This window comes from Papio anubis, chromosome 19 (assembly GCF_008728515.1).
Source record: "Papio anubis isolate 15944 chromosome 19, Panubis1.0, whole genome shotgun sequence".
Classification (NCBI taxonomy): Eukaryota; Metazoa; Chordata; class Mammalia; order Primates; family Cercopithecidae; genus Papio; species Papio anubis.
Window position 1 is genome coordinate 4,727,270 of NC_044994.1, and position 27,749 is coordinate 4,755,018.

At 42.7% G+C, this 27,749-nt stretch overlaps 1 protein-coding gene across 1 annotated transcript; it reads right to left on the minus strand.

Moving 5' to 3' along the window:
- On the minus strand, positions 1 to 27,392 carry RAB12 (RAB12, member RAS oncogene family). Its single transcript, XM_003914170.4, has 6 exons — positions 26,964 to 27,392; positions 13,097 to 13,157; positions 5,772 to 5,910; positions 3,498 to 3,587; positions 2,764 to 2,868; positions 1 to 1,207 (listed from the first exon to the last, which is right to left on the minus strand). Exons 1-6 carry the CDS (start codon positions 27,196 to 27,198, stop codon positions 1,094 to 1,096), a joined length of 744 nt encoding a protein of 247 aa, XP_003914219.2. The 5' UTR covers positions 27,199 to 27,392; the 3' UTR covers positions 1 to 1,093.
- Positions 27,393 to 27,749: the final 357 nt, after the last annotated feature.

Here is a 27,749-nt window from a genome sequence, read left to right on the forward strand (position 1 = left end):
TTCATTCATAAATACAAAATTTTATTTGCACTTCATTAGTGTAGAAAGACCACAATGCTTTTCATACCACAACACTCAAGACACACCAAGTTATTCAAATACATAATTACTTATTTACCTTGACTAAACAAAACAGTGCAGTTTAATAAAAGATATACCAAAGATAGAGTTCACAAATTCATTATCAGACCAAAAAAAAAAAAAAAAAAAACACACACACACAGTCTAAGCTTAATCGGAATAAGCTTCACTGTAAAGGGGGAAGTTTCATCATTACAAAGGTACAGAGTGTTTAGGCAAATACACATATGTTCTCTGATATAGTAAAATGCATCTCTTTAAAATTCCTTTAAACAGGATTTGTTTAGGACAGCAGCGTGTTTTAAAATCTTTTTCTATAGTTTCAAAAACACTTCTTTCTTTATTGAATTTTTGTAGTTCTTAAAAGCATAAAGGTACGTCCCTTAGGAAGCCATGAGAGAGATTCTGCGGCCTTAGGACCAAGTCAAATCCAACCCTCTAACTAGTAATATTCTACTGTTACGTAACATTAATAAATAACCTTCAATGACGGCCATGAATGGAGCTTTGCTTCGTGGCAGAGACACTCCAATACTTCAAATGCTACCACGGGGGGAAATGTCTTGTAAATAAAGAAAAAGCACTTAAGATAGCTTTTTTCCAAAAAGTCTTTAGTTTTACAAATTTTCTTTAAAACAGTAAGCAAAGCACCACGTTCTCTCTTATCAGAGTATCTTCTGTCCTCATAATATAATTAACAAGGACAATTATTTATTTCAAGAAACATTATACCTTTCATTTCTCCCATTCTTCATATTAGAAGTACTAGGTTTCCCAGTGTATGTACACTAGACACTGGGGTAATGAATGAAATATAATAATTTGGAGGGAAATAGGTAACTTATAACCAAAACTTACCCAGGATTGCATATATGCATATTTACAAGTTAGTGTATAGCTCTGACTTGGATTACAAAGTGCGAAAGGAAATTGTCAAAATGATTGTAGTGCAGAATAGAACGTTTTTTCCCCTTTCCAGGAATCGTTTCCACTTTGTCTCCAAAGTAGGAAATCAACAGCATCGGACGTGTGGTCTTGGTGGAGGCAGTTCTGGCGGTATCTCGGGCTCTGGTTGTAATGAGAGGATACTATTGGACAACTCATTCCTTAAAATATCCAGAGGCATCTGAAGGATAAACAGAAAAGACAAATCCATGTTAACCTTAGAAGGTACACATACAGCTGACCCTTGAACATGGGTTTCAACTGCACAGGTCCACCTATATATGGCAGCAAGACCAACCCCACCCCCTACACTCCTACTCAGTGTGAAGACGACATTGCTTCATGAAGACCTTTATGATGGTCCACTTCCACTTAATAGTAAATATATTTTCTCTTCCTTATGATTTTCTTAATATTTTCTTGGCTTACTTTAAGAAAGTCAAGTTATACTCAGATTTCTGACTATTTAGAGGGTCAGCACCTCGAGCCCCCTTGTTGTTCAAGGGTCAACTGTAAATGCTTTCCAAATTATACAATTATATAAAAAAAAAAGTATTGTTATTGAAAGTCCTCTGATCATTAAAGATCAATTAGACATTAAAATATTAAGCCAAAAAAAAGCCACGTTCAAGACACTTCATATCAACATCAACAACGCCCAGCCTACTTAGTACCCTATGGTAGAAGAGACCAGATCAACCTCATAAACATGTATTTTCACAGAACCAAGTAAAATAAAAATCCATTAATAAATTTTAAAAATGGTCTGCATTCCAAGGAGTAGTTGTATACTTAAAAAGAAAGACATAACCTATGTTGGCAATTATATAAACTTTTTTTTTTTTTTTTGAGAGACAGTATCTCATTCTGTCACCCAGGCTGGAGTGCAGATACAATCATAGTTCATTTTTAGTTTTTTTGTAGAGATGGGGTCTATGTTGCCCAGTCTGGTCTTGAACTCCTGGCCTCAAGTGATCCTCCCACCTTCCAAAGTGCTGGGATTATAGGTGTGAGCCACCACACCCAGCCTAAACAATTATTTTATTAGAAGCTTCTGAATTATGTTTGAACTGAGCAAATTTCACTTAATAACATAAACTTCAGTTCTTATTAACAATTTTTGAATGTAAGCCTAAAGATGCCTGAAGAAATCGCTGCTGCTCAATGAAGCTGTCCAGCAATTTTCTTGCAACTCAGCATCACGGAAAGGTCTTTGTAAGGAAGTGGCTCCCAGCAGGGAGCAGAGCTGGAAGGGATGCGAGCGCAGCACCACAGGACTCTTTTCCGCTAAGACACCTGCAGACTTGGCTAGGTCTCCAACTGAATTCTCACAGGAAAACGGGTGGGAAAAAAGCGAATGTCAAATAAACACAGCACATTGCTACACCTGGTTTAAGTCTACCCTGCCATATCTTACAGCGAAGTGAGTACGCCATATACCAACTCCAAGCACAGCAGAAGCCCCGGGTGGGAAGCGGCTGTCGGTACAGCAGGCCGGGCGCCCGTGGCCGAGTTAACAACCACACCTGGTTCTTGCGCCTGAGCACGACGACTGTACTTTGGTTTCTAAATACAATATTCTCAATAAAAAAGTAACAAAGGAAACAACAGGTTTCAGATGATATACTTTCATAATGTAGACTCCTTGGTTTCTAAATACAATATTCTCAATAAAAAAGTAATAAAGGAAACAACAGGTTTCAGATGATATACTTTCAAAATGTAGACTCTTTTTACCTTTTTCAGAATGTCATCGACAAGTTTCAGAAATATCTCGTCCACATTGAAGTTATCCTTGGCACTTGCTTCACAGAACCGCATCCCAGTTATTTGCTGTGCAAACTGAGAAGAAACACACACCTATTTCCTCTGTGTGGGTGTCACACAGACCAGCGTGCGAGCATGAGGCCGCTGGGTTCAGTTTCAAGGGAAGGGCTGGGATTAAGGGGTAGAAAAGCCCACTGATGCTCAAATATAAAGTTCACAAGTGTAGCACATTCTTACATTATAAGCAACTAGCAAAACAAAAGACAATCAAAATCCTTAAGGTGATGCCAGAACCTTCCAGTGAAACGACTTGCCTAAGTTTCTAAAAGGGTAACATATCGGACATTTAAAATGTGAATAGCATCATTTCTCCATGATTCAATCCTTAGCAAAAACCAAGGAAGTTTAAAGTACATTAAAGTAAATTATACAAGCAACTTTATGGCTTAAAATATGTTTCTCTGTATAAAATGTCAGGTTAGGTAATAATGCTGTATACACTGATGTGTTTTTTTCTCCCTCCATTTCAGAATGAATTTAAAGGAGCAGGAAGTCAAAACAGCACAAACAAATGAGGATCTGACTGAGTTATCACTGTATCAATCATTTCTTCGTAATTTTTAAAGTAAGTAATTTATTAAAAGAAACAGTACCTCAAGCGCTAAGCACAGTGTGTGGCAACCGTGCCTCCCGCTCCCTCTCACCTTTTCCCCCTGCTGCCTGCTGATTTCTCTGTCCGTTTCACAGTCCAGCTTATTTCCAACTAAGAGAAGCTCTGCATCTTCTGAAGCATACTGTGGAATTTTAAAAGAAGCCACATTTCAAAGATGGGCATTGCCATACACTGACAGCAGAAATGTAAACCAATACGGTATTTTTCATTAATTTACATTTGTCCATTCACTTCCACTGTCTTTGAGGGTCTTCCACGTCCCAGGCAGGACTGGGCAGGGTGCGAGGCAGGGCTCACTACGTCTTAGAAAGAAATGGGGCACAAGCACTAAGAACCACAATGCTCTTAGCTGTTGACCCAACAATTCCCAAGATCCCTTCCTAAGGAAATGATTCAAAATGCAGGCAAAGCTCTATACTCAAAATGTTATCAACTGAATAAAACCTAAAAGTCAAACAAAATGGCTGAAGAATCAAGTTATTTCAAAAACACAGGCATTTAAAAAAACACACGCTGCAGAAGAACACGGAATGACACAGGAAGGACTCCGTGACAGAATATTCACAAATAAGCAAGATGTAATGCTAAATAGAGTGAAGCCAATTTGCTTTTTCAGGATGCCAGAGCTACAGATTTTTAATTTACGTTTGTGCTTTTCTTCATTTTCCAAATTTCTATAACGAAGGTATCATTAATTTTATAACCAAGAAAAAAAGTTAAGCTACACTTTTAAGTTTAAAAATACATACAGGCACAATAAGATTTCTCTCTTTAAAAATGAAGTTAAAGTCTCTTGAGCAACTAATTGCATATTTCTAGAAAGTTCTTTGAAACCAATTGCAACAAAAGGCACCTGAATGGTGTGGCCATCGCCCAGTCATGCAGCCAGGTGAGGAGTGCCGGCCCCTTATCAGGGAGCTGTGGGTCACAGTGACAGCACTTGGCTGGGGCAGTGGGCCCTGCGCTCAGGAAGCACTCAGGAAATGATGCTGTCACTCAAGTAAGGTGAAAAGCAGCAGTTGATGACAAAAGGAGACAGCATTAGACCTCAAGACCTGGGCACAGACTTACTCAAGTACCAAATGGGGTAGGATTTAGCCCATTTCTTTTGGTTTTGTATTCATCCTATTAGTTCTAAAAGTTTTAGACTATCAGGACTGTTCGCTTCTAATTTCCATAGGACTGCACTCTGACTTCCACATGAAGGGACATCAGTATCCACTGACATGCCAATGGAGAGCCCAGTATGACTGATGCCCAGTGCAGAGCAGGCTGGGGCAGGCAACCCACCTCAGGTCTGATCCAACCTTGCAACCCTGATCATAACACTTTTTTTTTAATTAAGAAAAAAAAAAAGAGAGATGGAGTCCCACTATGTTGCCCAGGCTGGTCTCGACCTCCTGGGTTCAAGTGATCCTCTTGCTTTAGCCTCCCAAAGTGCTGGGATTACAGGTGTGAGTCACCACACCCGGCCACCAATCCTAACGCATTTTAAAGAGGCATACATCATCAATGACATGCTTGGTAAAGCTGCCAAACAAACATCCTCCAACGTTATCTAGCAGACAGGTTTAAATGCAATGTGTAGACAAAATCCAATTTATATTGCATATGCTTGTTATGCAAAGGAACTAAACATGAAATTACTGCACAAGGGGGAAAAACTCAAAATGTGGTCAACGGTATACCATCACATCCCACTCCCAACTGCTCTGCCTTCTAAATGTGTATTTGGGAACACGTTTCTTAGAGGAGAACCCACGGTTTACATTAACCACAGGGACGCAGGCTATCTGTATGATTCAATCATGAGCCAAAGGAGAACGCGAGCTCCTCTTGTTCAAAATGAGGAGCTAAAGGGCATCTGTAATTGCAAGGACAGATGTCCAGTGGGTGACGGAGGCGCGTGGGACAGCCACAGGCACCGTGGAGGCGGCCGTCTCTTCCAGGCTGCCACTCAGCGGATGTGCAGGAGATGAGCGTCCACGTGACCTTTCCGCAGAAATGAAATGTCCTGTAACTATTCCACGAAAGCGCTGGATGTAGTGGAATGAGCATGTTTGGCCCCTGTAGTCTAGACAGTCCATGCTACCAGAATAAAAATCCTGATTCTGGATAAACTGAATTCTTCTTTGCCTCATCCACAATACAGGACTACATCCCTATCCCGAAGGCTATAATGGGCTAAATGATGTTTAGTCTGTATAAAAACATGCTCAATAAATGTGTTTCTGCCACTTCTTTTAATAATGATTAAGACTCACAAGCAGAGAGTTCACACTGGACGGAAAAATGTAACATTTACCTTATCAATCATCTTCATCCATTTTGGCAAATCATCAAACGTCTCCTTCTTAGTGATATCATAAACTAATATGATCCCCTTGGCACTTCTGTAATAAGCTGAGGTAATGCTGTTGAATCTCTCCTGACCTGCTGTGTCCCTAAGAAAAAGCAGCCAAAGTTAGTTCCCAAACAATGCCCAAAGTGAGCACCACCACGTTGCAAAGCAGACTACGCTTCAGTTTTTCTGCGACAAAAGAACAAGAGTAACCCCTATTTCTCTTTGGCCTGATGACTACAATTAAAGAAAGTAGGAAAAATTCAGGTTGACTAAAACTATGACACACAAAATACCTTTGTATTTAACAACTAAATTAGATGAATGGAGATGAATTATGAACCGAGATCAACATACTCTCCTGAATAACTTTTTCCCTTAAGACAGAAAATCAGCAATAGGAATGCTAATATAACATCAAAATATATGATGTTTTTCTAAAATAAAATGGGGGAAAAGTTTTTAAAATACAAATTTCCAAACAATCCATCCCTAAGAATTCACACTGTAGGTGATTTACAAAACCATTTGTTACACCCAAGAGCAACAATGCCACACAAGGAACACACACTTTATACACATGCATGACCGACTCCACGCGCGCACACACAGTAAGTGGTGGGGATCCTAGGACTATGAAAATGAATGCCCTCCAAGCCACAAAGAATTCATTTCTCGCTCACTAGCCACCACCTAGAGTGCTGGGGGCAGGCGTGGGGCACATGTGACAGCTTACAATGACCACTTCAGATGAGAAAAGATCCACAGTTACAACCCCAGCAGGCACAGTCAGGCTAGCAGCACTGAGTCTGTGGAGACAAGCAGGGCTAGCTCTTGAGAATGCCTCTGTCTGGGTCCGGCCACTGGGAGCTCCTCACGTCTGCACTGACATCTGTGCACAGCCACTACTGTCAGTGAGAGCAGCTTTTCTGAACTAGTCACACTCAAACAAAAACATCAGTAAGTCCCAATTACTTTTTTTTTTGAGACGGAGTCTAGCTCTGTCACCTAGGCTGGAGTGCAATCAATTATATGATCTTGGCTCACTGCAACCTCCGCCTCCCTAGTTCAAGTGATTCTCCTGCCTCAGCCTCCCAAGTAGCTGGGATTAAGGGCGCCCGCCACCATGCCTTGCTAACACTGTATTTTTAGTAGAGACAGGGTTTCACCATGTTGGCCAGGCTGGTCTGAAATTCCTGACCTCATGTGATCCACCTGCCTTGGCCTCCCAAATTGCTGGAGTAATAGGTGTAAGCTACCAGCCCAGTCTCCAATTACTTTCAAATCAAGATTTCGAAAATTAGAAAACAAGAATTTTCATAGCAAAAAAGATCTGAAAATCCTGTACACAGTAAAACTTTAAAATTTTTTTTTCAAATGAAATATCTTTCCAGTGTGAAATTTTGTGCAGAAATAAAGCATAAAGTAATTTTTTATTTCTTACCTCATACCTGAAGGACTAATGTAAGCCAACATTAGCTTTGTAATCAATGTGTTGGCCTTCTAGAATAAATCATAAGGGTACAAGGAAATTTAATACTCTAAATTATAGATGTGTACTTGACCATATTTCTTCCCCTTACAAAACCATAACTTCTGTTCTAGAAGGTTCTGAGTCCCCAATCTACCGCACTCAGAGCGAAACGGACACGGAGGGAGCCCAAGGAATAGTGAAGATGTGCCGGGAATTGGGCAGTGGGCTGCTTTTTCCCAATTTTCTCAGCTGGGCGTGTTGGTAGGAGCCTGTAATCCCCGCTACTCAGGAGGCTGAGGCAGGAGAAGTGCTTGAGCCCGGGAGGCGAAGGTTGCAGTTAGCTGTGATCGCGCCACTGGTAAGAAACATTTAGTCTCTTCTCTCTGAAGTCAGCTACTTGGAGGCTTCATCTACATGATAAAACCTAGGTCTCCACAACTCTTTAGAGTAACCCAGACATTCCTTTCTATAGATAATAACTCTTTAAACCAACTGCCAATCAGAGTATGTTTAAATCTACCTATGACCTGGAAGCCCCAGCCCTTTGAGCTGTCTCACCTGTCCAGATCGAACCACTGTAAATCTTACATGTACTGATTGATGTATTATGTCTCCCTAAAATGTATAAAAGCAAGCTGTACTCTTGACCACTTTGGGCACAGGTTGTCAGGACCACCTGATGCTGTGTGATAGGTGTGTCCTTAGCCCTGGCAAAACAAACTCTCCAATTGATTCAGACCTGTCTCAGATACTTTTTGGTTTATATCTTGTATTGTGATAAGCCTAGAAACTGAGAACCACTGCAAATTTCTAATTCCAATAAGGCTCAATGGAGAAGGCTTCCAATAGGAAGGACTGACACTCGCAAAGCGATTTCTTTAAAGACCATCTATGATTATCTTTACCCAAAGAACCCCAACCAAGTGCGCCACAGTGGAGTAAGCTGGGGGGCAACAGGCTCTTCCATGCAAGGCCACCAGAGCCTCTCATCCCACAGCAGGGAGTTCCTGAAAGGGGAGAACACTTCCCTTAGGCATTTGTGGGACTGGGTCCCTAAAAACACCACTTGACCATGTTGCTATAATTTATGGCTTTCTTCAGAGGAGACCTGCCACCAAATTAGTTTACATTACTGATGCCTTATCATCAAACAAGCAGAAAAGCTCACTGGCAAATTCATTTCCACATAAAGCGAAGCCATTTGCTTTGCCTCAGATTATGAGGATCCCCTGCTGCCCTGACTGGAAGGTGAGGAGGGCAGAGGCAGGTATGTTCCTGTCTACCCAGGTCCTGCAGTACACGATCAGTAGATATGCGCTGGTAACATGTTTGAAAATTAGAAAGTTGACGCCACGTCAGGCAAGACAAAGAAACTTCATTTTTTGACCTCAGAACTGCAAAAAAAAAAAAAAAAAGGAAATCTGAAGAATATGATAGATGGAGACTGAATTTTTCAGGATTTCTAAAAGCAACTTAAAGACTACACTAATAGTCACCTTCAAGGCGGCTGAGAAGGAACAGAGTTGATCCCATTTGGTTTCCATAAAGAGTCAGTGAATAAGATTATTTCTCTAATCCTAAGCATTTAGGGGTATACTTTACTAGTTCCAAACCAACAAAGAGTTAAATCTTTCAGAGAGTGCTTTACCATCCTCACGAGTTATAGCTTGTCTAAATCAGGCTTCAATCAAACGTTTTTGATGTTGAGAAATATTTTGTGCTATTTGATTACTGTTACAAAACATTTTCCAGTTCTTTAAAAAGTTAAAAAAAAATGAGCATTTTTTCTACTCTGAAATCGGTGGTTAACACAATATAGCTGAATCACAAATTTAAATAACAATCAGATTTAAGATCTTCAATAAGCATTTTAGGAAATACATACTTCAATAAACTTTTATTCTAGGCAATTGTAATCTGGTTTTCGGTATAAGTCAACTCACATGCACTTCTATACACATCGAATGACTTTAGAATCCAGAAACTGGAGGCACAAAACCAGAGAAATTACAGATAATAGGAGTTTTAATAAAAACAATCGAAGAACAGGGATAGTAAAAGCCAATTTTGATGTAGCTTAAAATGTTTTTGCATGAATAGCACACTTAGGAATTGTAGAAACATTAAGAGCCTCAACATGAAGAAGTCAGCTGCCTCTACTGACTTTAAGTCCAATGTAAGGAAAGAGGATAGAAACCTCAAAATTCAAAACCTGAGGCAATCGTTCTAACGCAAATGAGCAGATTGGTTTAGTTTACAAAAATCCCAATGAGGAAACATGAACTAGTTCAGCACTCCCCATTTAAGCCCATTCCTTAAATGCCACTGTCTGGGCCTGGCTCTGAAGGCTGGGGGTAGAAAAGCATGTTTCTTTGAGAGATGATTCCATACTCCCAAAATATTTGAGCTGAGAAAGCTTTTATTTTCTATTCCTCTCAAAACTGCCTTTGCTTGATTTCCCTTACATACTAAATTATCTGCTGTCATGTAGAACCAAAGAATAATAAGTGAAATGCTAATTCCATTCAGCAAGTATTTCTTAAATATCTACTATGTGCCAGCACCATAAAAATCCCACACAAATCTCTACTTTTCAGAAAATTAGATTATATCAATGCACTGATCATGCTTTCACCTTTCTATGAAAAGGCAGAATCCTACTATTTCCCTCTTTTTCTCCACAAACCTGAGTTTTCACTGTAATGATAAGGTACGGATTTCTAGAGGTTTGCAAGTTTTTAATGGCAGCTCAATCATCGTTTACCACAGTTAGCATATGCCACCTTACTCTGATTTCTCTACCTGCTTTTTGTGCAAATTGAAAAATCCTGCAGTTCTGTTTTCCCAGTTTGGTAATAAAACAATGCTTGGAGAATTCAAAGCTTCTTATTTGCTGTATTTAATACATCCACTTAAATCATTTAATTACTAATTTTCAGGGCATACACCAATTTAGGGTATGAAATATTCCCCCTCTTCCAAGCGGAGAACAAAAGGAACGATGCCAACCTAAGAACGCTGGTTAAAACCAAGTCCCCCAACACTGGACTGCTTCCACAGGCAGAACAGAGGGCCCTTATACGAAGCATTTCAATTCTGTGTTTGCCTAAAGGTAAGAGGCAAATTTCATGGCTTCAAGTCCATCTCAACACAACTCCAAGTTCAGTGTAAATAATTTCCAGGACACCATTTGGATATAAATTCATCAAACTACATTCTAGTCAACACGTTTTATTTTAGCTACTTACATAGAGTTCTAACATTCATTAGAAATACTTTAAAGTACAGAGAAGAGAAAAATGGTCCTTTTTCTGACCACAGATAATCAACTAACTGACATATGTGGCAATGACATAAGACGTGACGTAAAAATGTAACAGACACTTGCAGCTTTTGGTGCTTTTAGCTTTTAGGAATCTACAGTGAATAACGCACTTCTTTCAACAAGACCCTCCTATGAAAACCGAATGGCAATGCTTTCATGCCAGTCTAGAAAATCGGAGCAGAGCTATCTATTATTAGCATAGCACAATCCACTGCACCTCCTTGAGGGACCGTTTCCAGCTACACAGGCGCCTCTACGCCCTCAATGGATCAGAGTGAAACGACAACATGCCCACAACGATGCAGACTACGCCAGCAGCAGCACGAGGGCTGCGCCTCACTCCAAAAGAAGCCACCCATTACTTTAAAACAGTAAAACAAGTTAGAATCATGATTCTAACACTTCCTTTTTACCTACTGCATAGCAATAATGAAGAAAAAGGTTTTCATCTTTTACATAAAATATTTCAGAAGATAAAAATCTTATTTTGAGTATTATGTGACCAACAAAACGGCTGGCCTGTAGTAGATATATGAGTCACTGTTCAAAACCTCCCTGCAGGAAAAGACAACCCTGCAGGAAAAGAGTCACTGGAATATTCCATGTAGAAAACTTGCAATCAACCATTCCATAAGTCCAGTGCATGTCATTCTTCCTCCCTTAGTTACGCTCGCTGCCAGTGCTGTACAGCTGCAGATTTACAGAATGAAAAAGTAGTCAAGAGTCAGGGGAGAATCAGGAGAGGGAGGGGTCACTTGGAGAATGCTGTTCCATACAAGAGAAAAATGGTTTCTGAGTGCCCGCTGCTCTTCGCAGGACCACAGTATCTCACTTTTCACATGGACGGGATTCCATCAGGTAGGGCCCTCTTAGCTCAGAGTCCAGGGCACTGTAGTCAGATTCCAGGAGTAATCAATGTCACCAGCACAGACTTAGTGGGCAGAGCTCTAGGGAGGCACCAGGACATTTGGACATACTTTATAAACCAGAATACTGCCACCAAAGATGAAGATGGAAGTATTAGTGCATTAATTAAGACATGTGCCACAGTCATCAGGCATGGCTGTCACCCATTCAGGCAGGTGTCACATATTCTAATAATGTTTACATCACTTTTGTGGGGCAATATTCTCATCAAAAAGTACCTCACACAGGTACTAGGAACAGAGAGAGGCATATCCCAAATCCTTTTGAAGATAGTTTTTACCTTACAGAGCTCATCATTAGAAACAGCAGCTTGTGTGCAAAACACTTTGTTGCCATTTCCAGCGTTTAAAAGCTGGGCTGCAATGTACAAAAAGTCTGCAGGACTAGCACAGGAAGAAATATCTATTTGCTATTTATTTAAGTGTTTACACAAGGCTTAATGTTTCATAATCAAGCCAAAAACAAAAATATGCAGACCAAACGCACAACACAAAAGAAAACAAACAAAAAACCCAAATCAAAAAATCTTTGAAGTGTGTCATACAGTGAAGGGCGACCAAATGAAGATATTACCTCAGACACCTCCAGTAGGCAGGCACTGCGGCTCGGCTGCAGCTGCGGCCCAGACAGGGACACGGATGAAGAATGAAGACATGGCACTAACATTCAAGCATTAGGTGACCGATGATGCCACAGATGAAGCAGCAATTAACGCAGATGAAAGCAAACACACACATGGTGGACAAACAATCAGAGCTGAGGGTGACCTGCCAAGAGGAGTTAGTAAGCTGAGTACACTGCAGCTGTGGCATTCAAAACAAAACGGCATTCTCAGAGGACCTCAATGGGGCCACTTTTAAGCCACCGCCAGACCACCAGACCAGATCTTATCCCTTCTTCCACAGAGAGGTCGCTAGCACCTGCGGGCTGTTAACAGGTTAATAGCGAACAGAAAGCTCTTAGTGCTGAGTGCGGTTGTAACAGCTGGTTGAGCCTCTCATTCCAACTGTGATTTGAGAAGGGGTCTGGATTCATTTCTGGTAGGCATGAGTGGGGGCTCACGTCCCGTGGAATCAGCAGCACAGCCGGAAGGGGTATGCCCACTCGTAGTCATAGTCACACTGTGCCAAGAAGCTCTGGAACTGTCTGCAGGGACCTGCCTTCAGATTGCGCAAATCTGGTTATGAACATATTGGGCTTTCTTTGACTACTATCATACAAAATGAAGACATGAAGACAAGCATCTGAGCAATCATTTTAGTAGTGACACTTTTGATATCACATAAATGATTTGAAAATAGAGGCAAAAAGGTTCCAAACTAGTTACCATTAAGGTAACATTCTTCTGTCCACAACTGCTCCCCATGTGCAAGTGGCATATAACGTAACAGCCTTATCTAAATTCTCTCTCTTGATGGAAACACTGTCCATTTAATTTTAAAATGAGCAAAAGAGGAGAAAAGTAGGAGAGGCAAATCAGCTCAAACAGTTCATTTTATTAGACAAGTGCATGGACTGTTAAACACACAAAGCACATTACTGGGTGCAGACTCTCCCACTTACCAGATCTGTAATCTAATTTTCTTTCCTCTTAGCTCTACAGTTTTGATTTTGAAGTCAACACCTGTAAATAAAACAAATAAATGTGAAGCAAGAACAACAAAGATGCAATTTGTCATATAAAATAATCCTACTCGTGTATTTTGATATCATTATCAGAAAAAAAGAAAACCCCACGAAACCTGACATCACTTAATTCCAAGGAAAAGGAACATCTGCATCAGTATCTGTAACCTCCCATCTCTCACGCTTCAGTCCACACTGGGAAGGTTGGGCCATGTTATGTCTTATCCTGAGTAATTGGTCTAGTATTTGCTGTTCATAACACAACTTACTACTACCACAGTTCAGCACAGAAACCAGTTTAAAATTACATTTAATAACTATATGGACAAATAAGTGGCTTTAAAAGGGTTTCTCAGGGCAAATTCTTACATGGAACACTGGAAATTTAATCAAACTTAATCAACCTTAGTCAAACAGCCTTAGTCTGAAGTTAGAAATTATTGTACTAAAAATTTCAGTCCTCATGAAAATTTTAGGTAAATATAAGCATAACATTATATTATCAACAGTGAGATTTAAAAATTTACTTTTATACAAATTAACATACCCAACTTTAATTTTTATTCGTTTCAATATTGCTAAGCCAATCATCATGCATCTTTTCTTTTCAGTTTAGCCTGTAAAGCTTCAGATATATTTTTAAAACCAAGTTTTCATTTGTGTATGCTCCCTTATATGCCTTCCAGTTATACAAAACGTAAATATTTCACAATATTTTATTACACAATTTTCACAACTAAGGCAAACAAAAGGGATGCTGGCTGAATTTAGAACTAGAGACACCTCCCCTACAGGAACGGCTTCCTGACAGCTTCCCTGGGACCCAGGGTATAGATGATCCCAGTTCCCCGGGCCAGCAGGTGCCCACGTTTGTGAGTGGTATGGTGGCCGCAGAGGACCAGGCCCTGGCCACGCTCTGGGGCACTGATGAGGTGCTGCAGTCAGATGGGGCTCTTGAGGGGAAGTGGAAGACATGTGACGGATTTTTGTAATTAGTAACACTGTGGACACCAATGCCACACAAAAGCATGTTTACAGCCCTGGGGCGGTGTGTGGCCAGGGAGGCAGCCCTCCTGCCCCAGGAGAGAAGCTGCATGAATATAAAATGTTACAAGAAAACAACGCCAGAGAGCACTACTCCATGTCAATTGTTAACCTCTCACATAACACATAATTTCAGATGTCCCTGAAGGAAAGCTAGTTAATTCAATTTCACTTTCAGTTCTGGAAATGATTTGCTTTCCAAAGTCAAAGGAAGCTCAGACACTGCCTTGACCCAGGAGGCAGGTTCTGCATGATGGAGAACCTTGAAGAGAGTGGCTTAACTCAGCTGCAAGGAAACCGCAACTTCAAGTGTTACTATACAAGACACACAAAATAGCGCAGATATTTGCTATCTGGTTTAAAGCAGCACAGTTTAATGACAAAACACTGTCTTCCTATTAACACAGAATTAGGATTTCACTGCTGTCATGCTACTCTGTGATGGAATTTACTAATCAAATGCATAATCTGTGATGACTACTAGTCTATTTTACTTTTGTTTCCAATTACTTCAAGTAAGTTTGTTTTTAAAACGTAATTAAAGCAGCTGTAACTTTTGTAAACCTTGTGGCAGTGGCTGGTACTTTATTGAAACGAACTGGCAGATGATACTTCTTTTGAGCTCTGCTTCAAATTGAGTAAGAGTCCCTGAAAGGGCTAGAGCAGATAACCTTTGTTTTGACTACACTGTTTTCTCTGCTAACAATGGAGTCTGAATATGTCAAACCGCCTTTTCCAACCAACTTGAGCAACTTATCCAACTCCAGCAGTCCTACACTAGGACTATTTTGTAACCACAAAATTTAATGAATAAAAATAAAAGGCTAGGACATTAATATTCAAAATCAGGAAATAAGTGGTAACATTATCACTATGTGATTATAAACACATTATGAGTTCTAATAGGAAAACAAAGCAAAGATTACCTGACAGTAAACAGGGCTAAGAACCTGTTTTAGTACTGAGTACTCACACACAAAAAGAAGGGAACAGACACCGGGGCCTACCTGAGGGTGAAGGGTAGAAAGAGGGAGAGGACTGAAAAACTACCTGTCGGGTCCTATGCTCACTGCCTGGGTGACAAAATCATCTGTACACCAAACTCCCACGATACGCAATTTACCCATGTAACAAACCTGCACATGTACCCCCCGAACCTAAAATAAAAGTTGGAAAGGAAAAAACAAAAGAAAAAAAGAATCTGTTTAGCCAAAATGAAGACTATCTTACAGTGAGTAGATGAATGACAATTAACAACACAACAGGAAAACACCCAGGGGCCAGATCTACGGTTCCGTGAGTAAAATCAGTTCCTTAGAACAGTCCTCGCTCTTACATGAAATACCCTATACCTATACCATATCTAACAGCCATTACGTAGCCTGCAATGACTGGAAACTTAATCCAATTTTTGGCTTAGAAACATACACCTGTATCAAAGTACACAACTAAACATTTCTAAAAACTTTCTTACATTAAAAGTCAAAAATATCCCTTCATATTGTCTATTTTAAATATTGGGATGTCATAGAAGTGATAATGATCCTCAATAAAAGGAAAAAAGTCATCAATAACCTCAAATATCTGGCAGATTATTTAGGAAAAATCAACAGACTTCTTGTCACAGAAGAGGAAATGTTTACAAACAACCAAGGGACAAAGAGGGTGGTGATTTCACTACTGTCTCCAACCCTGTAGAAAAGCAGCTTCCCACAGGTATCTTGACGAAGGGAGGAAACACCACGCCCTCACTGCTCAGCTGACGGGGACAGTCCTTGCCTTCGAAAACCTCAGTCATGCTGACCTAACGTAACACACCATGCACTTGGCAGAGCGTCTTTCTTTGCTGTTCTCTCTTCTTCGAGAACCTCCTTGTCTGCCCAGAACCCTCTGAAGCCCTAGATTTCCCATCTGAACTCTTCTGATTGCACCCGCCTTTACTCTTGTCTTTATCTGTGTTCCAGTTCTTGGCCCTGAACTCTCTTCTAGCCCATATCACATCGTTCCTTCTTTGCTGGCCTCCCCCACAGGCTATGTGCCTACCCTCTGAGGATGCAGTCATCTTCAGCCCCCTAAAGTCTAGGACACTGCCCGGCACACAACGGCAACTCAAGAAATCTGATGGCTGGAAATTGCTCCTTCTTCTCCATCAAATGCTGTATATGTAAGAAGAAATGTGACTTATTTTTGGAAAAAATAGGGAAATTCAGGACTGATTAGTTAAAAAAAAAAAAGGCATCTGAGTAGCAGGTGTGGAATGGAAGCAGTGAACGCAGGGGTGCCCAGCACACAGGAGAAATATGAGTGCGCAGCAACACAGCCTCTTTCCTCCTCCAGTTCCTCACAGGATGGGGCAGCCATCCTTGCTCACAGCCTCTCCCTACACACACTGATCCCAGAGGATTACGGTAACAGTTTCTCCATCCAGTCCCTTAGACAGAGAACTGGTCTACTAGGTGAATTATTCCGGTGAGAGGAGCTTGCTTTTCTTTAGGGTTACCAATTTTATGGAAGTCTTTCTAAAAGTATTTTAACAATGCTATCGAAAAGCACGCAGGCTACAGAGTTACACTATTATCAAAGGTCTTAGACTGCTCTATTTAAGTCAGTCTTTTTTTTTTTTCCCCTTGAGTCCAAAAAAAAAAAAAACAAACAAACAAACAAAAGAAGGCTTTGTCACCCAGGCTGGAGTGCAGTGGCAGGATCACAGCTGACTGCAGCCTCCAACTCCTGCGCTCAAGTGATCCTCCCACCTCAGCCTCCTGAGTCCCTGGGTCTACAGAAGTGCACCACTGCCACTAACTGATTTTGGTTTCTGTAGAGATAGCATCTCACCATGTTGCCCAGGCTGGTCTCAAACTCCTGGGCTCAAGTGATCCTCCTACCTCAGCCTCTCAAAGTGCTGGGTTTATAGGCATGAGCAACTGTGCCTGTGTCTTATTCTTGACCTTAATTTCCTTTAGTACTAGACACTGGACATCAGTCAAATACTCCATATCCAAGCCTCACAGCAGCCCAGTGATGGGGAAACTATTACCCCCTTTTCATACAGACATCATGATGACCAGAGACAGGACAGGGTAATTTGCCTATAATCCTACCACAGGCCAGAGAAGTAGCAGAACCAAGACTCAAATTTACATCACTGCCCACAGTGAAAGGTTATTATAGTAGAAGTCAGATGGGTGAAAAAAACAGAAAAGTGTAAGATGTTCTCAAGTGGCTCATAGTTCCCACAGCCAAGCTGTGAAGACAACGTCTGACTCTGCGCTCTGCCTTCTTGCTGGCTGTCTTTCACATACACGTCGTAGCAACAGCAGGAGGAATCCCTGGACTTAGTGCTTGTAAGATTTCTATGTTCCCCTTCACGCAAGACATTTGCACATTACTGTTTCTTTTTGCTGGGCCACAAGAAGTTACAAAAGTGAAAATGGCAAAAACACACAGAAACTTCTTTCTTTACACTCCTTTCAGGTAAAAAGCCTAAACACCACTGTGGTCCAAATCTAGGACTATGGCTGAGTGGACTGTGCCCTCTTCTTCCATGCCCAGGTCAGACCATAGATTTGGACCAGACCATAGATTTTACTTAATACTTTGGAGAAGTTGAAGGATTTCCATATACTTGAAGGTAAGTCTCAATACAACCAGTGGTTGTGATGTCACTGCTAATTTATAATAATGACCTTAAGTTTTGAACAGTGGCTTTTCTTCGAAGGATGTATCTTACACAATGTTATCTAAAATTGGATGTAATATTCTACTAAGGGATTGGATTGTAAGCATTTTCAGTGAGTTGTGAGAAAATAAATTAAGGAACATGTTAAGGTTACAGAGACAGGCAAATCTAGCATTAAAAACAAGTTATGTGGGCACAAGGCCAGTCTTCTGCCCAAACTCTACCACCTACGAGGGAAGAACTCAAAATGAATTCTCGTCCCATATAAGGAAAAGGGAATGTGGCCAGGCGCAGTAGCTCACGCCTGTAATCCCAGCACTTTGGGAGGTCAAGGTGGGCAGATCACGAGGTCAGGAGATCGAGACCATCCTGGCTAACACGGTGAAACCCCATCTCTACTAAAAATACAAAAAATCAGCCAGGTGTGGTGGTGGGTACCTGCAGTCCCGACTACTCGGGGGGCTGAGGCAGGAGAATGGCGTGAACCCAGGAGGTGGAGCTTGCAGTGAGCCGAGATCGCACCACTGCACTCCAGCCTGGGGGACAGAGCAAGGCTCCATCACAAAAAAAAAAAAAAAAAAAAAAAAAGAAAAAAAAAAAAGGAAAAGGGAATGCAAACTCATTGCTAGTAGACCTGTCTTGTGACATCCTACTATTTAATATTATCTGGCTTTTCCTATCTAAGCTGTGTGGTAAGGATTTAAATAGAAACTAAGTACCATAACTGTAAAATATTTTGATCAACGCAGAAGCAGGTACTATTAAAATCCTAATGTTACCATGTGTCATTAAAAAAATGCTTATCCAGGCCTGATGATGTCAAATGTGCATCCAGGTGTAAGCAGCTCTGTCCCCGTTTGCACTCCAGGGTTGGCATACTCCCACCGAGCAAATAAAGCCCACCCTGTACACAGCAGCACAAGGAGACAGCCTTGCACTTGACTGGAACAATGACCCACGGACTGCATCAGGGAGGGGAGGTCAGAGGGACAGTTGGAGGTCCTGGGCCTCCAAGGAGAGGCACGGCTGGAGCCCAGCAGAGCGAGTGGACAGTTCCTCTCACGGAACTATATACGTATGAGAATTCCACAGAAAGGTGTATGTTCTCTTCACAAATCAAAAGATTAAGAACTTGTGGTGTTTGCTATATTTCAGATAATATTCTAAGGGCCTTCATTAACTTACTGCAATGTATATTCATTAACAATATTATGAGATAGATATTACTGTCTACATTTTATAGATGAAAAAACGGAAGTCAGGGAAGCTGGTAGACTGCCTAAGGTAACCAAGCTGGTGAGCATGAGGGCACAGATTTGAACCTGGGCTGCCTGGCTCCGGGCCGTGCTCCTCCCTGTGCACTGTACAGCCCCACCTGATGAACAAGAGGTAGAGGCTGGAAGGGAGCTAAGAACATACACCTAAGGCTGAAAAAGAACTTTGCATTGCTAGGCAAGTATATAAAATTAACAGTAAGACACGGTGGATGGCTGGCTGGCTGGGACAGACTCCATCCCTGCGCCAGGCGGCCTTCTCCACTCCTTGGCTTCAGACAAACTCCGATCCGAAATGCTACCATGTTATTTTGAGTTCCTGGTCAAAAGAGGAGACGAATATTTAAAGGGAAGAGAAGAAAAAACTCATGATCAAACAGTGGATTGTTAACATTTTCTTCATACGCAAAAACTTGAACTTCACTACTACTCAGAATGGATCCATGAAAACGCAGGGACTGTCAAACAGATTATGTTTTATCCAGGACATGTGATTACATTTTGAAATTTGTATCATCTGTATATATCAGTGTAAATCATTAAAGGGTAAGGATTGTTTTATGGAGTGTTTCAGAGTTTTCGGATCTACAGGATAAATGAGGAGAAGAGAATTATAAATTGCCTTTTCTATGCCAGACATGTAAGGTATTTTAACTTCATTTACGCCTATACTGTGACATGTGAAGAAAGTGTAAATCCCGCTTTGCTTTTCTTCTTGAGTTAAGACACTGAGGTAAGTTATTGCCTAAGGACAGCTGGCAGCCTGCCGTGGAGCTGGAACTTACATGCAGGACTCTATGCCTGCCTCTGAAATCTCTTTCCACAAACACCATGGCTTGGGAAGATAGTGGTGGCCAAGGAGAAGGTGGAGCATTTTTTCTGTTTTGAGACAAGGTCTCACTCTGTCACCCAGGCTGGAGTACAGTGGCACAATCACTGCTGGCTCATCTCCAGTACAGTGGCACATCTCCCTGGCTCAAGCGATCCTCCCGCCTCAGCCTCCCAAGAAGCTGGGACCACAGGTGTGCACCACCACACCAGGCTAATTTTTGTATTTTTTTGTGGAGATGGGGTTTCGCCATGTAGCCCAGGCTGCTGTTTTTTCAAGTAAAAAATTAAAAGTGAAAATGTGATTGCAGGTGTGATTGCCAGTCGACAAAAGTGTCGAGATCCTACCACACACGGCTTGAAGAGGGGAGAGGAGGCATGTGAAAAACACAAAAGCTCCTCATTTACAGGGGCCCATTACTTCGCCCAAGTGCTGACATGGAGTTGGAATTGCAGGTTGTTTGGTTAACCAGGCACCAGAAACCAAAGGTTGGAGTTTGTCAGAGTTGGAGGGAAAACATTTTCTATGGAATCCAGTGCTCTGCTCAGCTTGTGTTGTGTTTCCCAGTTTTAAAAGTTTTTTTAATTTTTTTATTTTTTTTTAACAATCACACTCAATTAAGGGCACAATTTTTGGTCTGTAGTTTTGGCTTTCCAAATACTTTCCAAATGTCAAAGATGTGAATTAAAGGACAAAAGGACGATAAATGTCTTCCTCAGCTGAAGCAGGAGGCACTCTTTTCTAACACATTATTATGGCTAGCTCCGTGACTCCCCTCCTCTCTGAAAAGGGTAAACCAGGTGTGAGCTTTGTGCCCCGGGGAAGGTCGAGCAGGACAGTGTCTTACATAAAGAGAAAATGCTTCTTAAAACTCTTTGTAGAATGACTACTGTACAAAGCTGTTTTCTTTACAAACTAACGCTTATTTGGAACAATGTATCTGGCACCCAAGGATAGAGAATAATTTGGACCTATCAGTTCTCAAAGGAACCTACTCTGCCTTCTACAGTCAGTTCCAAGATCCATTAACAGATGGCTTCTGGCAGATTCCACAGAGCAGAGGGAAAGAGGCAATCTCTAAGAATCTGGATCTCTGTCATGCATAATAAAATCTTTCTTCTTTAGTGTAAGTGCAGACAGTGAGAGAAAGGCTGAATGCACTTCAGCCAGGTCTTTAAATAGATTTTTATTCAACATAAACAACCTAACACCAACTAAATTTGCATGCCTTCTCTGAAAGATGGCTACTTTAATCCACAAAAGGGGACGTTTTGTCAAGCCTCCCGGCTTGCATTAAGTTCATTAAATAAACCTGATCACACAAGACACAGCATATGTGGGTATAAGAACTAAATGTTGGTTCCTCTCATGCTCACATCCCTGAGTCATCATGTTACATCATTTTGGCAGGGGAGTCCGTGTGAGGTTCTCTCCAGATGGAGCGAAACCACACTGCAGGGCTGCAGAGCTTGGGCTTTTGGACTGGGAATTCTGGACGATTTTCCTCAACTCTCTCTTAAGTGAAACATGGGCAGATTGGTCATGGCTTAGAAGACTGTGTACAAATACAGAAGAGCAAAATAAAATACAGTTAAGCATTTAAATCCAGTATGAGATGTTCATTTTGGGTTTTCTAACAAAAATCTCTGCCCTAAGTTTCCAGAATAAAGTACAAGTAGTCAATTTCCAGGTGAAGACCCTGGTGGACTGCACTTGACCTGTCATGCGACCTAACATTCAAGGGCAGACCCCCAGAGAGCATTTCTGCAGGAGATTCACACTCACCTGTTTCTCGGACCTCTCCATTCTGTTGCCAGCTCAACCGCAGGTCCAAAGAAACAGAGTCGCTCGCACTACCCTACTTCCCCAGCGCAAGCAGTCTCAGGCCAAGGCCCCAAAAGTGGGCATCCTGAGTGCACCCTCGTGTCAACACAGGCCAGAGGGGAGTCAGGCAGAGAGCACACAGGACTGCGGCCCGCAGCAGAGTTAAAGGGCTTCACCGAAGGGCTGCCATCCTTTAAAGGGGCCGGGCTGTGAAGTTTAGAGCACTGCCACACAATGAAAAAAATGAAGATAAATTTAAAGAAGTTTTGGCTGGGGGCGGGGGCTCACACCTGTAATTCCAGCTCTTTGGGAGGCTGAGGAGGGTGGATCACGAGGTCAGGAGTTTGAGACCAGCCGGGCCAACATGGTGAAACCCTGTCTCTACTAAAAATACGAAAATTAGCCAGGCGTGGTGGTGAGCGCCTGTAACCCAGTTACCTGGGAGGCTGAGGCAGGAGAACTGCTTGAACCTGGCAGGCAGAGGCTTGCAGTGAGCAGAGATCGCACCACTGCACTCCAGCCTGGGTGACAGCGTGAGACTCCATCTCAAAAATAATAATAATAAAAAATAAATAAAAAACTTTTAAACTGTGATATCTTATCTTTCCTAATTTTTAAAAGTCATTTTAAGTCTTTTTTTTTTTTTTTTTTTTAACATTCTAACTTGGTAAAATAAAGAACTGGCAATCCTATCCTGGCCTCCAGCATTTTAAGGGAAATTTTACTACCCAGAAAAATCAGAATTCTGGTCAGATTGCCTTACTTTGACTTCTCCTGTATTCAAAATACCTATTTTAGTATGTAAAAGGCTTAAGACATTTGAATTTGAATGATGGAATATATAGATTAAAAAGCAGTTCTTGGAGCATTATTTTAATATCCAAAAGGCAAGTGACAAGCGATGACAGGGACACACTTAAAGAAAATCAGTTTCACTAATACCATAGGATAATTACGTCACTATCTTCACAGTGCTGTAACAAGGACCAAATTCTAAAACGAGGAAAGGGCTCCATCACGTCTGACCTTTATGTGTGTGAGCCGTCAGTATTTCCAACAAAGCAAAGTCAATCTACCTAAGGAACAGACAGAAAGACAGTTAAAAAGAATTCACTTGCAGCCCTGGCCCTGACCACTTGTTGAGCAGCTGTGCCGCAGCAGATAAATTTCTACCTCTGTGAGACTTCGTGTCCTCATCTGTAAAATGGGGATAACTTTCAGGGCTGTGATGAGGCCTTCTGCTGGTGTAGTTAAGTGCTCACCATGTAGCAGTGACTACTAATACAATATTCTATTTATATGCACAGACAACTAAATTACTTATCCAAAGTCACAAACTAGTTAGTGGAAGAGCCTGGAGCAAGAATCCACATTTCTTATTACTCTAGTGTTTTTCTTAGCATGCAAAGCTGTTGGAGCAAGGGTGGGGGTAGATTTTTAACAGGTAAAACCATTTCAAACTAAACAAAATTAAACAGCTTCCAACAGTAACATAGAAATAAAACAAAGATGGACAGATACATAATTTTATGGAGTTGTTTTTTGAAATATACTTTAAAAAAAGCATATTTACCTGTTTATGCTAAAACTAGTGGGAGTCAAACAGAAGGAATCAAGATCAAGAATTTGGCATTACTAGATAGAAATGGTTTCTACAGCTTCACTCAGGAAGTAATAATGTCAACTTGCGAAAGCACACACAGATTCATGGAGGATGCGTATGCTTGTCATACAGGCACTGCTATGAGAAAAACAGTGGACCAGGCACGTTAGTTGTAAATTTCTTTAGTCAATTACTTTTTCTGTTTCTCAAACTTTGAAAAGCTACTCTTGTACTTTTAAAAAGAACTTGTAAATTATAATCAGACTAATTAAATTCCATGAAAACAAAATCCCATTTGAAAATAAGAGACAATTCCATCACACAATTTCCATTAAATAGGCCAATTAGTAAACACAATCTCTCAGTTTTTCATACCCTTGTGAATTCTGTGTATCTTTTAAATCAGTTTCTGATGTGATTAACAATAAAAAAAAAATCAACATTTTCTTCATTTATAATTGTACATAATAGTTCATCATCTCGAATCCCTAAGGACTTCCACTACGGATCTTTTATAGAAAGTTCAAGTGAATCCCATTTACTTTAAAAGGGCACTTACTGGTCAGGAGCAGGGGCTCACTCACGTCTGTAATCTGAGCACTTTGAGAAGCCAAGTGCTTGAGACTAGGAGTTTGAGACCAGCCTGGACAACATAGCAAGACTTCATCTCTACTAAAAATCAAAAACGGGCTTGGTGGTACACACCTGTACTCCCAGCTACTCAGGAGGCCGAGGCTGGAGGACTGTGTGGGCCTGGCAGGTCGAGGCTGCAGTGAGCCATGATCGTACCACTGCACTCCAGCCTGGGTGACAGAGCAAGACTGTCTCAAAATAAATACATAAATAAAAATAAAAAGGCACTTACTGGAAACACTCTCCTAGCCTCGGAATTACACAATACTACCACTTTAGTGACCCGTCTTGGTCCAGGCACACTCGGGGACTCTTCTCTGGGCCATGCTGTGAGGCTCACCATCTTTCCCAGACGGCTGTCGTGAGCAGCACACATCCATAAGCCCTGACAGGGTAGGGAAAACTCCCACTGTGGAAGAGACTCTTGCTCTATATGGAACTCACTGTACTTCATGAAGATCAAACTAGAAAAACCAGCCTGGGAAGAACACTGTGAGCTAACTGCTCAAACGGTAACCGTTCAGGTGAGGCAACCACAATTCTACATCACAGCCGCTACCATATTTAATTTGCATGTTTCTAAAGGAACTAGAGGAACAAAGTTATCTTCAAACATTCCAATGACGAGGAAGCCTTCTCTGCCCAGGCCTCATCCCTAGCCCCAACTGGAGACGCTTTCACTGTGCTCCCAAATATCCATACACATCTGTCACTGCCCTGACAAGCGGTCATGCAGCTCCCAGAAGCTCCGATCCACTTCTGGGCAGAGCCCGTGTCCCGTTTACCACTGAATCCCTACTGGGTAGCGTAACACCCAACACACAGTAGGTGCACAACAAACGATCTGATGAGCGGAGGGGAAAAGCAGCTCTGAAGCAGAAACGAAAGCGGAGCTGGTCACCTTTCTCACAGTGTCTTCACGCTCTGCGGCAGGCCAGGGGCCATGATCATTCTCTGAACATCCCACAGTTAGAAGCATGCCCTGAGTACTAGAGTACCCCAGTATTCCAGGTATTATAGGCTACATGTGAAGCAAACGAAAATGAACAAGACAGAAATTCAACCACACTCAGTAGGGAGTATGTGCTCGGGTAGGTGCATGTTTGTTAAGGGACACAGAAACAAACTGCCTGGTCTCCTTGCCTCCTGGTTTCTTCCTTATTCGCAAACATCCTATGCAACTCTGCCAAATCAGTTTCACTGTTTTCGTGCCAATGCCTTACTAAGAAGATTTTGGTTCCAGGTGCCCATAGGATAGGGTCCACTCTCCTCAGCATGGCAGTGAAGGTCTCGCAGCATCCATTCCCAAGTCCCCTAAGGACCCCTCCCCAGAGGTGGGGGGCTGCTCCACTGCTGCCAGGCTTAGAAAATCCTTCTTCCTCTCTCCTCTTGTGCATTCTAAAGCACACCTTTGCTCATCCATCTCACCTTCCATCCACTGAAGCTTTCAGTTACCCCCCTGATTTCTCTTCATCACACAGCGCAACTCTATTATCCCTCATTTTTATATACTGAAGTACGCAGCCATAAAAGATTGACAATTCTGAATTGAATTTAACCCTGCTTTATTTATGTCAGGTACTAAACCACCTCTCATTTGATGGTTTAACAACTCCCTGTTCTCTGTATGATCTAAGACTGGATATTTGAAACAGGTATAGTTATGCGACTCATTTTAATACCATGTACCCAATGCCAACATTTTTAAAACATACGGTACAGACATCACAAATATTTCCAAAATGATCCATTCCAAAAAAGCATTAAGGGAAGTAAGTTCTTGAAAACAAAACAAAAAGACAACACAAAAATTGGAGGTTTAATTTTCCAATAAGACACTTTAAATGTAGTACTGTTTTGTTACATGACAATTTCAAACAAAGTCATCTCAAAATCGTACTGACAGCCTTGGAACTAACACTGGTTATAACACTATTAATAAACAGAATTACATGAAATTATACTTTCAATTCTGTCTATCAAATCTCCTGACTACTCAGTTTCTTGGACCGCCCCTGGGGAAATCTCTCACTTCCTATATCACAGGTGGTGACTGCCCTTTAAAGAATGGGGTTCTCCTAGTTTGGATATCTTTTAAGGGGTTTTCCACAGAAGGAACTGCTACCCGCATCCAAGTGACAAATCTCAATGTCAAGTCCTCTAAGCATGACTTCATTAAAAAAATTTCCCCTGCAGTTTCCATTTCAGATACGCGGCTATTCTCCTCCTTGACCCTGGAGCGTTCCTGTATTTACTTTACTCCTGTCCTTCACCGAAAAGAGCCGCACTGGACGAATCAGCCCCACGCCCGCCAGTCACCGGGTTGTTTGAGGTCATGGATAAATACAGCTGAAGTTCCTCTGCCCCGTACTTACGGCTAGCATGAGAAACTTACTGTAGTTTTAGTCTTAACGTTCTCCATAGGTGACTTTAAACTTCATTATTTCTTGAAAATGGGTTCAAAATAAGAAAACTGCCCTGGTTGCGAAGGGATCACACCCGCAGTAGACGGCGCACGCTGGCCTTGGTGGGCCGGGGCGGCCCGGGCAAGAGCGGCCTTCGGCGTTCACTCCCCTGCCTGCCTGCGCCCCACTCGAACCCAGCCTTTTCTTGGGCCAGGACGCAAAGGGTCGAAGTTTCCATGGAGAGCCGCCCCCACAGGCCCCAGGGGCTGCCAGGACCTTTGAGGCAGGGCCGGGGGCCAAGGGCACGTCTGCACGGAGGCGGTACGAAAACCTCTGCCAGGCTTTGGGATCGGGATGTAGGGCCCTCCACGGAGACCCCCGCCCCCAGTTTCACCGAGAGGCCCATTCCCGTCTGAAAGGCTCCCAGGCTCGATGAGACCCGAAGCCCCTGGGGCGAAGGGCACCGGCCCGGGCGCCAGGAGGCCCGGCCCGGGGTCGCCGCGGCGCCCTTACCCACGGTGGACTTGCAGGCCTCGCAGAAGGTGTCGTCGGTGAAGCGCTCCATGAGGCTGGTCTTGCCCACGCCGCGGGAGCCGATGATGATGACCTGCAACTTGAAGTCGGCAGGCCTGGGGTGCTGCTTCCTCCGGCGGCCCTGGCCGCCCGACAGCGCCGGGGAGCCCGCGCCCAGACCGCCGCCGCCGCCGCCGCCCCCGACCCGCCTCTGCAGCGCGGCGCCCGGATCCATGCACGCATGCGGCTCCCACTCGGCTCGCGCCGCTCCGCCGCCGCCCGTGGGCTCCGCGCTGCAACTGCGCCGCCGGCCGGCTCTCAGCGCCCTGGTCCCCTCCTCCTCCTCCTCCGCCGCCTCCGCCGCTGCCGCCGCCGCCGCCGCCGGGAGAGGAGGAAGGGAAACAGCTACTCCGCAGTAGCGGCAGCAGCATCCCGGACGAGGAGGGGCAGGAAGCGCAGGCGCGGGCGGGGCGGCGGGCCGCGCGGGGCCGGAGGCGGGAGGGCGGGCGCCCCCTGCCGGCGGGAGGACCGCGCGCCCGGGCTTCGGCCGGCTGCTGCGCGCGGGGCTTTCCCGCAACCGGCGCTGCTCTTTTCCTGCCTCCTCCCTTCTGCCCGCCCCCGCTTCCCTCACTCTTCCGTCGGCTCTTTCTTCTTTTCTTCCTCTTACCTCTTCCCTTTTCCCCCTTTTCACTCCTCCCTACTCGGCTTTCACTCTGACGCGCATTTATAGTTAACACAAGAAACTTAGTGTCGTTTTAGTCTTAAAATTCTCCGTAGGCAATTTTA

Coding starts and splice junctions, on each gene's coding strand:
- RAB12 (XM_003914170.4), bottom strand. CDS start 27,198: ATGGATCCGGGCGCCGCGCTGCAGAGGCGGGTCGGGGGCGGCGGCGGC. Junction 5,911..13,096: donor AAAATTAGATTACAGATCTG/GTAAGTGGGAGA, acceptor GCTTTTTCTTAG/GGACACAGCAGGTCAGGAGA. Junction 1,208..2,763: donor TCGATGACATTCTGAAAAAG/GTAAAAAGAGTC, acceptor TTTATCCTTCAG/ATGCCTCTGGATATTTTAAG.